This window comes from Lolium perenne, chromosome 6 (assembly GCF_019359855.2).
Source record: "Lolium perenne isolate Kyuss_39 chromosome 6, Kyuss_2.0, whole genome shotgun sequence".
Lineage (NCBI taxonomy): Eukaryota > Viridiplantae > Streptophyta > Magnoliopsida > Poales > Poaceae > Lolium > Lolium perenne.
This window is the reverse complement of record NC_067249.2, coordinates 101,646,193-101,660,650: the sequence shown is the minus strand read 5'-3', so window position 1 is coordinate 101,660,650 and position 14,458 is coordinate 101,646,193. Positions and strand designations below refer to the sequence as shown.

General features: G+C 44.9%; 1 protein-coding gene across 1 annotated transcript; it reads right to left on the bottom strand.

Annotated features, from left to right (window-relative positions):
• Window positions 1–10,808: 10,808 nt before the first annotated feature.
• On the bottom strand, window positions 10,809–14,458 carry LOC127307435 (uncharacterized). The gene is made up of 3 exons (XM_071821976.1): window positions 13,817–14,458; window positions 12,506–12,590; window positions 10,809–11,199 (listed from the first exon to the last, which is right to left on the bottom strand). Exons 1-3 carry the CDS (start codon window positions 14,208–14,210, stop codon window positions 11,016–11,018), a joined length of 663 nt encoding a protein of 220 aa, XP_071678077.1. The 5' UTR covers window positions 14,211–14,458; the 3' UTR covers window positions 10,809–11,015.

Below are 14,458 nucleotides of genomic sequence, written 5' to 3'. Positions count from 1 at the left end.
GGTTGACCTAGATTTATGTTAGAGCTTAGTTTAGTTGCATGTCATTTATGATAGTGTGGGAGCTACAGGTGAGGTGCAGGTGTGTTTTTTTTTCTAATTTGAAGTGTTTCTGCAACTGATTTTTTTTCGGTTGCAAATGGAGTTGCAACTGATTTTTTTTCTTCAAATTGCAAGTGAGTCTTTATTTGAGCTCAATTGCAAGTAGTTATTCAACTAAGATATTTCAACCGCAATTCGGTTTGCAACTTAAAATTTCTAGCTGCAAGAGCTCAGTTGCAAGTAGGGATGTAACTAAGATATTCTACTTGTAAGTCAGTCTATTTTGCAGTTGCAAGTTGGGATGCAACTAAAATTTTCAAGTTGCATGTGGGTCTGCATCTAAGATTTGTCAGTTGCAACTGACTTTTGCTTTGTTTTGTTGTTGAGCGATAGAGTATTGTGCTGTTGGGTACGCATTTTTTGTCATATTTTAATTTTAATTTTAATTTTAATTTTTCTCTTCATATTTTAATTTTATTTATTCAGTTGCAAATTGGGTTGTAATTAAGTTTTTTTTGTTGCAAGTCGGTTAGCAACTGAGATTTTCTAGCTCCAAGTCGATTTGCAACTCAGATTTTTTTAGTTGGAAGTTGGGTTGTAACTATGATTTTTTGCCATTTGCATCTGAGGTTGTAACTAAGATTATTTTTTTAGTTGCAAGTGTGGTTTCAACTATGATTTTTCTAGTTCCAAGTCGTGTGCAAATGATACTTTCCCAGTTGCAACTGAGATTTTCCACTTCCAACTGCGGTTGCAACTGAGTTTTTTTTTCAATTTAAAAGGAGTTTCAACTGATATTTTTCTCAGTTGCATGTTGGGTTGCAACTGAGATTTTCCCAGTAGTAAGTGGTCAACTGCGATATTTTCAGTTGCAAATGAGATTTTTCCAGTTGCAGGTGAGGTTGCAACTGGGATTTTTTTCAGTTTCAAGGTGGGTTGCAAATGAGATTTTTCCAGTTGCAAGTTGGACTGCAACTGACATTTTTCCAGTTGCAAGTGAGGTTGCAACTAAGATATGGGGTTGCAACCAATTTTTTTCTCGGCAGGCGAAAAATACCATTTGGTAATGATATTTCTAGTACTTATGAAATACCACCTAGATACCGGTTGAGATTTATCAAAACAATTTACTATTTCATGCAAAATTTATACAAAAATTGATCAAATTATTTGAATACCGGAAAATTGTGTTTGGTATTATTTTTCTCGATGGTAACCGGTAAAACCGGTTTCTGCCAAAGTATGGCCGAGAAAAATGACTGAGATTTTTTTTTGTAGTTGCAAGTGTGGTTTCAAGTATGATTTTTCATGTTCCAAGTCATGTTGCAAATGATACTTTTCCCAGTTGCAAATGAGTTTTTTTCACTTCCAACTGCGGGTGCAACGTTTTTCAATTTAAAAGAAGTTGCAACTTAGATTTTTTTCCTAGTTGCAAGTGAGGTTTCAACTGAGAATTTTTTTCAGTTGCAAGTTGGGTTGCAACTGATTTTTTCAGTTGCAAGTTGTGTTGCAACTGAGATTTTTCGAGTTGTAAGTGAAGTTGCAACTGAGATTTTCTTTCACTTGCAAGTTGAGCTGTTGCAAGTTGGGTTGCAATTGACATTTTTTCAGTTGCGAGTGATGTTGCAACTAAAATATGGTGTTGCAACCAAAAAAAAAATTCGGTAGGCAAAAAATACCATTTGGTAACGATGTTTCCAGTATTTCTGAAATACTGCCCAAATACCGGTCGAGATTTGTCAAACCAATTTACTATTTCGTGCAAAATTTATAAAAAAAATATTTGATCAAATTATTTGAATACCGGAAAGTTTCGTTTGGTTTTTTTTTCTCGGTGGTAGCTGGTAAAACCAGTTTTGCGGAAATATCGGAAAGATCGCCTTAGAAAAAAAAAACTATTTAGGTTGAAACAGAGGTAAAAAGCTAAAATATTGTTGAAGGTTGAATTTGCTTTGTGAGTCTTCATAAATGAGAGATAAAGTAGTTTTGATTTTTTGTTTTTTGTTTATTTGTGTGTGCGCATCATCTTTTGAAGCTAGATAGCTTTCTAGGCTTTACATACGTTAATGTCAGTACATGAGATGAAGGAACCGTGAAAAGAGTGCTTAGTGGGAGAGGGCAAAATACAATGAACGTCATTGCTTTATGCCTTTATCGCGCACAATCTGCATGCACACACGCACTGCACGGAGAGTAGCTAGCAACCTCGTGTGGCCAGCAAGAAAACCGATCAGCAAGAGTGCAAGTTGGGTTGCAACACAATGGCCAAGCAATCCCCAGCAACGCGGACGGAGTATGCAAACGTACCAGGCCAAAAGAAACGGGCTGACGTCAGCTGAACATTAAGAGTCCCTTTTTTACGTACACAATGGTGAAGGACGGAAAAAGTTTGAGGTAAGGCAAAGTAAGAAAAATGATGCAAATAACAAAATAGTCGTAAGACATGAACGTCATATATGATTCTAACAAAATAATTTAGTACGATAAAACAAAGACATATTTGATATACGTAGAGTCCGAAAACATAACAATAATGCCACCTCAATGCTAAAGCTTTAATTCTTTAGAAAAGCATAATTTTATCGATTAAGACTTTTAAATATTTATTGTGAGCAACTAGATCTTAATGATCTTTGTTGCTAAGAAATCCTTCCAATTCACCATCTCAACGAGGTGATAATATCTTTGATGAAATCATGATGTATCTTTCAAACATCAAGAAATCTCTAAATTTTCAATTCTACATGTTTGAATAATGAATATCAGAAAGTTATCATGCATATCTATACCTAATAATAAAAGCAAAAAAGTTTCTTGTTGGTCCGTCTATTTATGCCCCCGATTTTTGAGCCAAATTACATCAACTGCCACCGGTAAGTCAAAACGCTTCGTTAAAACCTTCCGCACCTGAAACCGTGTTCAGGCCTGTCGTTTCTACGTCTAGACCATGTACTGCTGGCCCGGCCCAGATTGTGCCTCAAGCGGTCCATCGCTTCCTCTTTGTCTTCGTATCGACCATCACTTCCCGAAAACTCTACAAAAAGGCCGACCTTCGCGAAGGGAAGACAACTCGCTCCGCACGCGACAAGTGGCGCGCTGTGGTGCCAGAAAATCCCTGGGAAGTGGTCTCCCTGCTCGCCACGTGTCGCAAGGAGAAGCAAGGTGGGGATGGGGGAGGAGAGAGAAGACTGAGTTGTGTCAGTTTTTCCCTTTTTCTTCTAGATTCGTTTTTTTTTTCAAAATGAAATATCTTGAGAACCGTAAGTCCAAATTGCGAACCATTTTCACTTTTGAGATCCTCGCGTCGAGAACTCGAGATCTTCAAAACTAGATCCCATGTTGATAGGTTTGGAAATACTTTTTTTCGTACTTCCAATAATATTATGATTATACCTGTGGTGTGTACCTACAATATAAGTATTAACTGATAAATACTTCTGTTTTTAGTGTATTCGGTGCAATTTTTTCCCTTTTTCGCTAATTGTACTCGCCCGTGTGCGGGACTGTACCTGTACTTGTACCTGCTCGTGTGCGCCACTGTACTTATGTACATGTACTTGCTCGTGTTAACGACTGTACCTGCTCGTATGCGCGTTTGTACCTGCTCGTGTGTGTGACTGTACTTGTACTCGCTCGTGTGTTCAATTATACTCGTGTGTTGTGCGTGACTGTACCTACTCGTGTGCGCAACTGTACCTCCTCGTGTGCGCGACTGTACTTGTACTCGCCCCGTGTGTGCAACTGTACTCGTCTGTTGTTCGCAACTGTACTCGTGTTTACACATCTGTACTCGTGTATTGTAAGGTACTTATGTTGTATGTTACTCGTATATAACTTGTAGCTGTGCTCGCGTGTCAAAAATTAAAGTAGATACAGTTGTGCTGCTACCTAAACTAGTAGCAATACATGTGCTAGCATGCATGCATGGTGCAGGGCAGGGATTACGCCCAGGAAGGGCCACGGCATGCACGCGATGGAGAGACTCGCCCGGGGAAGTACGTTGTGCGACGAGCGCGAGTACGCGAGGCGCGCGGTGGGTGAGCCCGCTTGTACGTCAGCGCGCGCGGACGCAGTATAGGTTGCCACGTGTCGTTCTGTGGTGGTTTAATTTCCCTTCCTAAAGGTTGGTCTTTTTCTAATGGTACCCATCACTTCCTCTTGGTCTTTGTACCGACTGACGGACAGCTGACCGTTCCTGGCCTGGAAAAGAAACATATACTCTTCCGTCGTTCGACTGGGCCGGCCCTCATCTAGACTACTCCAGGTACAAATCAAAACAGCCGACCTATGCAGGGACTCGCCTCCAATATATACGTCCTCAGCCGTCCCTAATCGTCTTGTCGCATCGCTTCCGTGGAGAAGATGGATTAATAAGGTTTCCAGCCCGAAACAGCTCTCAGCGTGGTGACGATAGACACAGATACTTACGGCTGCGGTTGGTCCTTCAAATCGGATGCAAATCAAGAGACAATTATCTCTGGCGGCCCTATTTGTTTCTCCGACACGAGCAACCAGAGATAAAAGCTAGCTTCCTTCGTTTAACGGTGAGAGAACCTAATGGATTAGCTCCTGTCCAACCACAAAAGCCAGCCCAACTTTCTTGGCACTGAACCTAATTGTTGATTTAGTAGAATTATAATTCACAAAATTGTATAAGGTTATTCAATCGATCGCCCCCGGCATGTCGGACTACACCTTCGTCGAGTTGGAGCTTTAGGGTCAGAAGCCACCGAGTTGGAGCTCGCAGTGCCCTGGTGTCCTGCATTATTTTCTCCATGCACTGTGTATTGCAGGCAAAACTTCTGGTGTATGAGATTGTAGCAAGTACCAACGAATCCTGATTTGTAAGATCTCACGAAGATACTCCATTTGACATCATCATCTTGTGATCTTATATCCTAGCGTCCATCCGCGAGAAGAGTCTCATCCTACCTAACAACGTATGGCCAAGGAAGAATCATTCTCCCGTTGGTCAAAGTTTTAACATGGAGAAATTCTAGCTATTTAAAATCTGCAGCAATGCGCGGGCATTTTTCCTAGTACTATGATTAATAATAAATCTCTATAATAAAAATATAGATTCATTGTTATTTACATTGAACCTACAATATAAGTCTATGTTTCCAGTTCAAAATCGATTTTACACAATCACTAAAACAAGCATAATTTTTTCATACAAATATTTACATTGAACCTACAATATAAGTCTATGTTTCCAGTTCAAAATCGATTTTACACAATCACTAAAACAAGCATAACTTTTTCATAAGAATATTTACATTGAACCTACAATATAAGTCTATGTTTACAGTTCAAAGTCGATTTTACACAATCACTAAAACAAGCATAACTTTTTCATACGGAGTCTGTTTTCTATGCACGATCACTCAAATATTTAGAAAAAACATGTTGTATTGTGTTCCGAAATCTGTTTACCTGTTGTACTATGGAAGGAGTCCTAACGGACTATGGCATACCAAACATGCTAGACGTAGCACATAACAACTCTATTTCGTGTCCGCCAAGAAAGGGAGTTGTTTGCCCCTACATATAGTCTCAGGTAGTCATAGAATAGATGAGAGAGAAAGATACACAAATGGACATCACGTAGAGGGTTTGTCCTCTCGTGTATTGTAATACTCCTCCAATTATAGTGAGAACGCCGTCGTGTGTTTCGTGGTTTTTCCCGTTTGGATTTTCCACGTAAAAATCTGTGTTTTTATTCTTGTTTGATCTACTTTTATATGCGCGATTTTATAACAAGTGGTATCAGAGCTTCAGGCTTCAAGATCAATATGCTGCCTGGGAGACTTTCCGCTGCGCTGCCGGGCAGCACCGCGCATATAGTTGTCTGGATCTGCAGTTAAAGTCGCGAGTCGCGACATCAAGCAGTTTCACCGAGACCAAAAGCTACGGTTATGGTTCGTGGGATTAGATCGCTGATTTCCATCGGCGTTCCGTGCACTGCCGTGTCGTGATCCTGATCGAGTTCTCGGTCAAATCGCAGGCCGCCGAGACCAACAAAGAATTCCGCCGCGCAGATCTATGTTGGCTGCACTTTCCGTCTGTCTTCCGATCCGTTTCGTGCCGCTATATTCGTTTTTGCTTCCGGTGGATTACCGAGGAGAATCAATCTGCGGCTGCGGGCAGTACTACTTCTGGTCCAGCCAAAGCCTACTGCAGCACAGATGCGATCATGTTCTGATCGAGGCGAGAAGCGATCAGTTTTGGCTTGACGTGAGACAATCTCAATCTATACTAATTCAGTTTTGATTTTGCTCCTTTTCTCTCCATCGCAATGTTCACCCGAGGCAGTACTAGGTGCTACTAGTTAAATTAAATGCCCGTGCATTGTTACGGTTTTTTTTTAATTTTTTATTATTATCATCATACATGTCTCGCTTATAAACAAAATATGTATATAAATTTTCATGCATATTGAAAAACTTATGCATATAGTATTAATAAATCAAAATATTTGAAGGATTTTTCCATGGATTATGTGACCTGGAGTCGATAAGATGGGTAGTGGTACATGATCCAATTTTTCCCATGAATTCTGTGACCTAGAGTCAAATATCATGACCGTTTTTGGAAATATTATGATATTTTCCTTTTTTTGAGCTGATGATATTTTCCCTAATATAGCGTGGAGGGAAATATCCCGCCGGAAAATTTAGTTCCAATACGTTCAGTGAAAAATCTCTAGAAAAAATCTAGCAGATAGAAATGATTAAACCATGGGGTCCACACGCCGTCAGCGCACTATGATGTCAATTAAAACGACGCATCTCATCTCCCTGTTGAGTTCTTCCCCCAGTTCCAATCCCCAAATCCCTTAATTTGCAAACCAGGAAACTGTGTCAGCGCGTGCAGTACAGTTGAACGATGGATGGGTGACGGCCGCGACTGAGGTTGGGGTCTTCTGGCCGACCGCCGGCGTGGTGGGACGGAGATGGCACATACAGCTGTGCAGATCGACGGACGGCGGGCGGACTGCAGCGGGATTCAAGGTAGGTACTCTCTCCTTGCGGGCCGCCGGGAGGACTGCAGCAGCCATCGAACGGGGATGTTACCCGGCGACCGAACCACATCGACCCGCCGTCGTTCCTGATCATCGAACTGGGTCGATCGACCCCGGGTCGTGGAACGTGGCATCGATCCCGTTTCCGGCTACTATGCCATTCTTTTCTGCATTCGTTGCTGCTATCTCAACTTACTTTGCATTGGATGTTAGGGTAGATCTTATCTGTAGATCTTATCTATAGTGAGTAATTTTAATTTGTTTAGTATAAGGTAAATTTGAGAAACATAATTGGTCCACTCCATTCTGTAGTTCTGCGTTGAATGGAGCTTCGGCCGGTTGGTCTGACCCATGGATTCATCCTAGTTATTTGGAAACCGCATCAATCAGTTACTCGTCATAAAACCAATCAGCTATTTTTCCTTATTTTGACTATAATATTTCTTCTTTACATGCAAAATTGTATACATTTTTAACATAGGTAAATTAACACTAAGAATTGAAATGTTGTGGGATGAGGTGCGGCAAGACAACAAAAGTATTACAGTATTTAGCGACACTTAAAAAATACTTATCGATATGAAATATTTTTTACAACCATTTCACCTTTAGAGCTGCTCAAATATGGTTCATTGAGCTCAACTGCTAAGGATTTCCTTGTAGACTATGTTCAGTGTGGTCGTTACTAAGGACTCGGTTCTTTTTCGCTTCTTTGAATTATTGGTCTTGTCATTCCCATTGTCCTTGATGGAGAGAATCTTGATGTTGCTTTTCGCGGTGGCTCTGGACAACACGACGTACAGCTGGCCATGAGAAAATACCGGCTCCGGTAGGTACACGCCTATAGTTGGGATGGTTTGCCCTTGCGCCTTGTTGATCGTCATGGCAAAGCTAAGTCTGATTGGGAACTGCTTCCTCTTGAATCTGAACGGAAACATGTCATTGTCGGATGGGCATAGAGGTATCCGAGGAAGAAACACCCTCTCTGCGTCGATGGCGTTACTCTGGAATCCACGCACCACAAGCCTCGTGCCGTTACACAAACCGTTAGCTGGGTCGAGGTTCCTCAACAGTATAACGGGGCAATTTATCTTCAGTTTGAGCGCGCGCGGGGGAAGCCCATTAGGAGTTAGGTCATTCAGGAACTCTTGAGGGTAGTAGCCGTCCGGATCATCCTCCGCACTATCGAAGCTATAGTAGATCCTCTCCTCGCCATGGAAACGCTCAATCATGTGCATGTTTATTCCATCGACGCTATCGTTCCTTGTGGAGAGGATAACTCGCGAAGTCATGTAATGTGGATTGTCCATGTTGTGGTCTAGGGCAGGAAACACATGGTCGATCAACTTCTTTATATCAGATGCGTCATTTCCTGTAGATGACACACATATATCTTCGGGAAGCTGGATGTTTCATTCCTCGTCAGTTTCTTCGGTGCCGTTACCTACCCTCAAGAGGTAATCGGCGAACCACTTGTCACTTTGGGCCCTCATGTTCTTGACGAGCCTTAGCTGGCGCATGCCGTTCCAGAGGTTTGAGCTCCACAGACTTGCGTCGATTATCTGACCCCGTGACCCTTTCCTCACTACAGGAAGCACCTGCCTGAAGTCCCCACCGAACACAATTGTCTTGCCCCCGAAAGGTCGGTCTGGGCATTCCATGATGTCGCGCAAGCTTCTGTCCAGCGCTTCAATTGCCTGCCGTTTTGTCATGGTTGCCTCGTCCCATAGTATAAGTGAAGCCATCCTCAGTAGCTTGGCTGTCCCACTCTGCTTAGTGAAGCTGCATGATTTCCCTTCTTCAAGATTTAGTGGGATCTTGAACCTCGAGTGGGCTGTCCTGCCTCCTGGCATGATGGAAGCGGCGACTCCCGATGTCGCTGTGGCCAGCACAATCTTTCTCTCACCTCGAACCCTAGCGAGCAGTGCCCTGTAAAGGTAGGTCTTCCCTGTACCTCCTGGGCCATCCACGAAGAATACACCCCCATCTCCGCCATGAACTGCTGCTATTATCTCTTCATAGGCAAGCCTCTGCTCGGTGTTTAGTGAGGTCGCTAGAGAAGCGTCTTCCTTGTCTACCTGGATATTGAGTTCCTCGATGACCTCCCTAGCCTCACCATTTGTGTTGTCATAAGTCTCTTCGATGACTGGGAGAGGGAACGTATTTATGTCTTTTCCCATTGACTGCAACATGCCCTTGATATCAAGCAACACCTTCTGCTCCACTGCTTTTGGACACTTGTGTTCTCGCCGGTAGTCGTCAGACATCGCCTCAAGGTGCCTATCCCAAAGACCGCGCACATCTCCAGGCTCACAAAATACTAAGATTGTTGCGAAGAGCCTCCTTAGTGAGACTGGCATGGCGAACTGCTCTGAGTCGGTAAGACACTCATCTAGCGTGTTGTCGGCCTCAATGAGACCCCTCCTCTCGGCGGCAGCACGAAAGTTATCACATAGCACACCGTCGACTGTTTTCAGATCTTCGAAAGACTTTGAGCCTGGTACGTGATTTAGCAGCACCCTCAGAAAGTACCGATCCCCCTCAGCAGGATGGGCTGACACGATCCGGCCTACTTGTTGACCCTTGTCCCCTTTTCTCCAGTATTTTGCTGGTTGCCATGTGAAACTACTCGGAAAATCTTTGTAAAGAATATCTCGAGCCCATGCGTGCTTCTCATTAGCCACGAAATACTCTGTCAGCATGGATGGGTTCTCTCGGGCGGCGACGTCTGATACGTCTCTGACGTATCGATAATTTCTTATGTTCCATGCCACATTATTGATGTTATCTACATGTTTTATGCACACTTTATGTCATATTCGTGCATTTTCTGGAACTAACCTATTAACAAGATGCCGAAGTGCCGATTCTTTGTTTTCTGCTTTGTTTTTGGTTTCAGAAATCCTAGTAAAGAAATATTCTCGGAATTGGACGAAATCAACGCCCAGGGTCCTATTTTGCCACGAAGCTTCCAGAAGACCGAAGAGGAGACGAAGTGGGGCCACGAGGTGGCCACACCCTAGGGCGGCGCGGCCCAAGCCTTGGCCGCGCCGACACCAGTGTGGGGCCCTCGTGTGGCCCCACTGACCCGCCCTTCCGCCTACAAATAGCCTTCGTCGCGAAACCCCCGATGCGAGAGCCACGATACGGAAAACCTTCCAGAGACGCCGCCGCCGCTAATCCCATCTCGGGGGATTCAGGAGATCGCCTCCGGCACCCTGCCGGAGAGGGGAATCATCTCCCGGAGGACTCTACGCCGCCATGGTCGCCTCCGGAGTGATGTGTGAGTAGTCTACCCCTGGACTATGGGTCCATAGCAGTAGCTAGATGGTTGTCTTCTCCCCATTGTGCTTAATTGTCGGATCTTGTGAGCTGCCTAACATGATCAAGATCATCTATCTGTAATTCTATATGTTGCGTTTGTTGGGATCCGATGAATAGAGAATACTATGTTATGTTGATTATCAATTCATGTCTATGTGTTGTTTATGATCTTGCATGCTCTCCGTTACTAGTAGATGCTCTGGCCAAGTAGATGCTTGTAACTCCAAGAGGGAGTATTTATGCTCGATAGTGGGTTCATGTCTCCGTGAATGCAGGAAGTGAGAAATCTCTAAGATTATGGATGTGCTGTTGCCACTAGGGATAAAACATTGGTGCTATGTTCGAGGATGTAGTTACTGATTACATTACGCGCAATACTTAATGCAATTGTCTGTTGTTAGCAACTTAATACTGGAGGGGGTTCGTGTGACGCCCCGGAACCGGTATCCTGAGGATTCCAGCGATCCCGCCGAAATCCGCATGATATCGATTCAGAGACGCCCTCCGACACGACGTGCGCGACAAATCACACACGTGATGCCAGAGGAATTAACACGAGCGGTAACATTACAACAGGATTACAATAGAGCCCACAAGATACATACATTACAACAACGACTCCAACGAGTCAAGGCACAAATAGATACATACAAAGATCCAATTCATACAGAAGATCAAATGCGTCCGAGTACGGACAAGATACAAGTTGGACTAAGAGTCCTGAAGATAACCAGTGGCGTCCATAACCCTGCCCAGGCCAAGCCGGAAGGGTAACCTTGCTAACGTCGTCTTCATCGAACATATCTTCATACCTGCCCGGTTATATCCCGTAGAAGCAGCAATAAGTACGGGTTCGTACTTAACAAGGCTTCAAGACGTATAAGCATTCGTCAACCAGTCGTCCTTTGTACTTGAGGCACGCAGGGGACTTAGAGGACGCAAGAGGCGCGTCATAGGCAATATGGTGGGGTTAAGCGGCAACGCGCAAGCACTAAAAAACCTATAGAGACACTCTACAACATTCGTCTAATCAGAGGAGATGAGAGAGCGCATAAACTAACAGTTTTATACTCTGCAAACATAACACAGCCGATGTGTCCCCCCCTCGCAAGGAAGTACTTACAAAGGCACTCACTCGGTTGTCATGTTTTAACCAATTATTATTTAAGTTGTTCTATCTTACTATGCAAGTTATTAGTATTGAAACAACAGGTGTAAGTTGTCTATGGTCGAGTCATACAACTCCAAGTCGTCCATAACCGCGGACGCGGCTTATCGATAAGATTGTAACCCTGCAGGGGTGCCCAAATGTGCCCACACGCACGCTCAACCCACTTACGACAGGTGGATATCACGACACGCACTCTCCTTCACTACAACAATGTCCAAGAAGCCACCTAACCAAGTTGAACCCGTATCGAAGTCCGGCCGTGCTCCGAAGCGGACTTAGTTGTTTGCGTCTACGGCTAAGAGGATCAGAGCCCACTAGAGGATGACCTCTTAACAATACGTACCGCATCCTACGAGCGTGCAAGAGACAACGGGGTTACAAGGCAACATGGCTTCCCCAAAAGTAACATCATATCATCTGACCACAAAGAAACATGCTTGCACGCCCGGGAGAAACAAACAAACATTCAAACTAGTTGTGGCCACTGGACAAAGTTGTAGATTCCGGCAGTGGTCGAGGGGAGACCCGGTAAGCATACCCACGTGTGGTTAGAGCGCTCAGTCTCGGAACCGATAACAAGAACTCGGGTCCTAAGATATTTAGGAAACACAAGTGAGCCGTCACAAAACGAGCAGCTGACTCACCGATGCCTCCGCTAAACAATTATCAACAACTAAAGTAACCATGATTCTTCCCAACATATAACCCGATAAGATAACAATAATGATACGATATATAAACAGCACTAGCATGCACTACGACTCGCAAGGCAGACTCGATAACCAAACAATAGCCGTAGGAGGTGGTGGTGGCAATATGGGCTGCTTGAGGTAACAAGTGGAAGGGACACGTGACAAGAACGCAACTTAAGGATAGCATGAGGGAGAAGGCAAAATAAAATAGGTGAGCGACTCCTGCAGGGACAGGAGTATAGGGGAAATGCTTGCCTGTTAAAGCTTGTCGAGGGACATCCGGAGAACTTGTCGTATCTCACCACACCACTTCGTGATCCTATCCGAGAAGAAGCAAATGCTGGACAAACAACGGGTGCAAGTCTTACTACTACGGAAGAAGAACCAGCATGATCAAGATGATATGCATGACATGGAAAATATGATGCGGCGATGCAACTTATCCAATTTAATCGGAGTCGGAACCCCGGACAAGCAAATTAGGTTGAAGTTGCATTTTCTACCGGCAAATTTAAGTGTTGATTAGCATGGCAAGACATGGCAGGGGTGTGGTACTTCAATATTAAACGGAGCGGGGAAATCCCTAGTTGGAAATCCGAAATACTCCGCATATATGTGAGGTGAAATGCACAAACTATCACGGCTCGACATGATGCAAGATGCAAATAGATGTATGGATGTCATATTCATGTTTCTCTCATTTTTCTGATCAATTTTCATGTATAACATGTTTTATTTTGAGTTACGGTTTAGAAGATATGATTTTTGCAAGATAAAAGCATTTTCTGGGATTTTAGTTAAAACAGAGAAAAGGAAAAGGTGGTATATACCGAGCTGGAGCTAGACAGAGACACAGACAGGTGGGACTCCACGCCACGTAGGCGCCAGCGAGGCAGATGCAAAAAGTTTGGCTTTCGAACTCAGGCCGCTCGGATCAAAGAACAGGGATGGTGCCAGTGGGCTGGTGTATCGGATTTGATGGTATACAGAATGCTGACAACGTATAGTATAGACGCGAGTTAACTGAAGCTTGCTGAAGACCACGACACTTGTAACTGAAAGAATGACACTTGCGATTTCCTGTAGACGCGAATCTGCACAGATATTAAAGCTTCAGCCACAACGAATATGGGCACCGTTTTGAGTGAAACAAAACAGGTTGAGCAAGAAGGATCTGCCAAGATTCGAATGGAGGTGGTTGGGTGGAAACGGTGCACAGAAACGGCGGAAAAACTTGCCGCAAAACGGGACATCGAAACAGCGACACTGAACTGAAAACTGAAAACAGTTTCTGGACCGAACTTTGGAACACGATGACGACGCCGATACTGCTCCGTTTTGGATGATTCAAAAACCAGTAGATAGCTGGTGATGTGGTGCATCTAGAGAAACAAGAAGCTAGTTCTGAGATGGATTGTGCCGGCGAGGATCTGTGTCGAAAGTGGCCACCGTGAAACAGATCAAAACTGCACGTTTTCGTTTTCGTTTTCAAATCGATCTCGTGCTGCCGTTCGACGATGAAGAGAGGTTGAGGCATGCTGGGGAGAGGAGAGGGGATGTGCTCACCCTGGTGGTGCTCGTCGACGAGGGAAGGGAGGCAGTGGAGCTGCCGGCGTTGGAGAAGAAAGGTGGCCGGGGTAGTCGACGACGTGCAGATGGAGATCTTGGCGAGCTGGCCTTGGTGCTGCCTGCTCCGTGAAGAAGACGAGGACAAAGAGGAGGTCGGCGCACGCGTGCATGTGCCGGCCATGAGCTGCAGCACGCGCAGTCCTTCTTGGCTGCTGGACGTCGGAGACGGCAAGGCGCGGTGGAGGCCAAAGAAGAGCTCGGGGAGGTGGAGGACACGGACGAGGACGCAGTTCTTGTCGACGGGTTCGTGTATGTCGGAGACGACCTTGACGGCGCGCGGCCGCGAGCAGCGACGGGAACGAGCAGCGGAGGCCGGACGGTGTGCGCGCATGGGCGGGGACGAAGACGTGCATGCTGCTGCGTGGTGTTGACGGAGAAGAACGTGCGCAGGGAAAAGGAGGACGTGAGCGAGGAAGCGGGAACCGGTGCTGGTCGGAGTAGAACACGGCAGAGACGAAGGCGCAGCTCGACGAAGCTGTGCTTGCCGACGGTGTCGCGGCCATCCCAGACGGAGCGGAGATACCGGTGTGCGTGGCGAGCTCGCGAAGCGAGGGAGACAACAAAGAAAAGAGAGGAGGC

What these genes read in the sequence shown, in the direction of transcription:
- LOC127307435 (XM_071821976.1), bottom strand. Translation starts at nt 14,210, where the DNA reads ATGCGCGCACACCGTCCGGCCTCCGCTGCTCGTTCCCGTCGCTGCTCG. An exon ending in CGTCGACGAGCACCACCAGG is followed by an intron (nt 12,591 to 13,816) that starts GTGAGCACATCC and finishes TTGTTTGTCCAG; the next exon opens with CATTTGCTTCTTCTCGGATA. An exon ending in CCCTCGACAAGCTTTAACAG is followed by an intron (nt 11,200 to 12,505) that starts GCAAGCATTTCC and finishes ATAACCGGGCAG; the next exon opens with GTATGAAGATATGTTCGATG.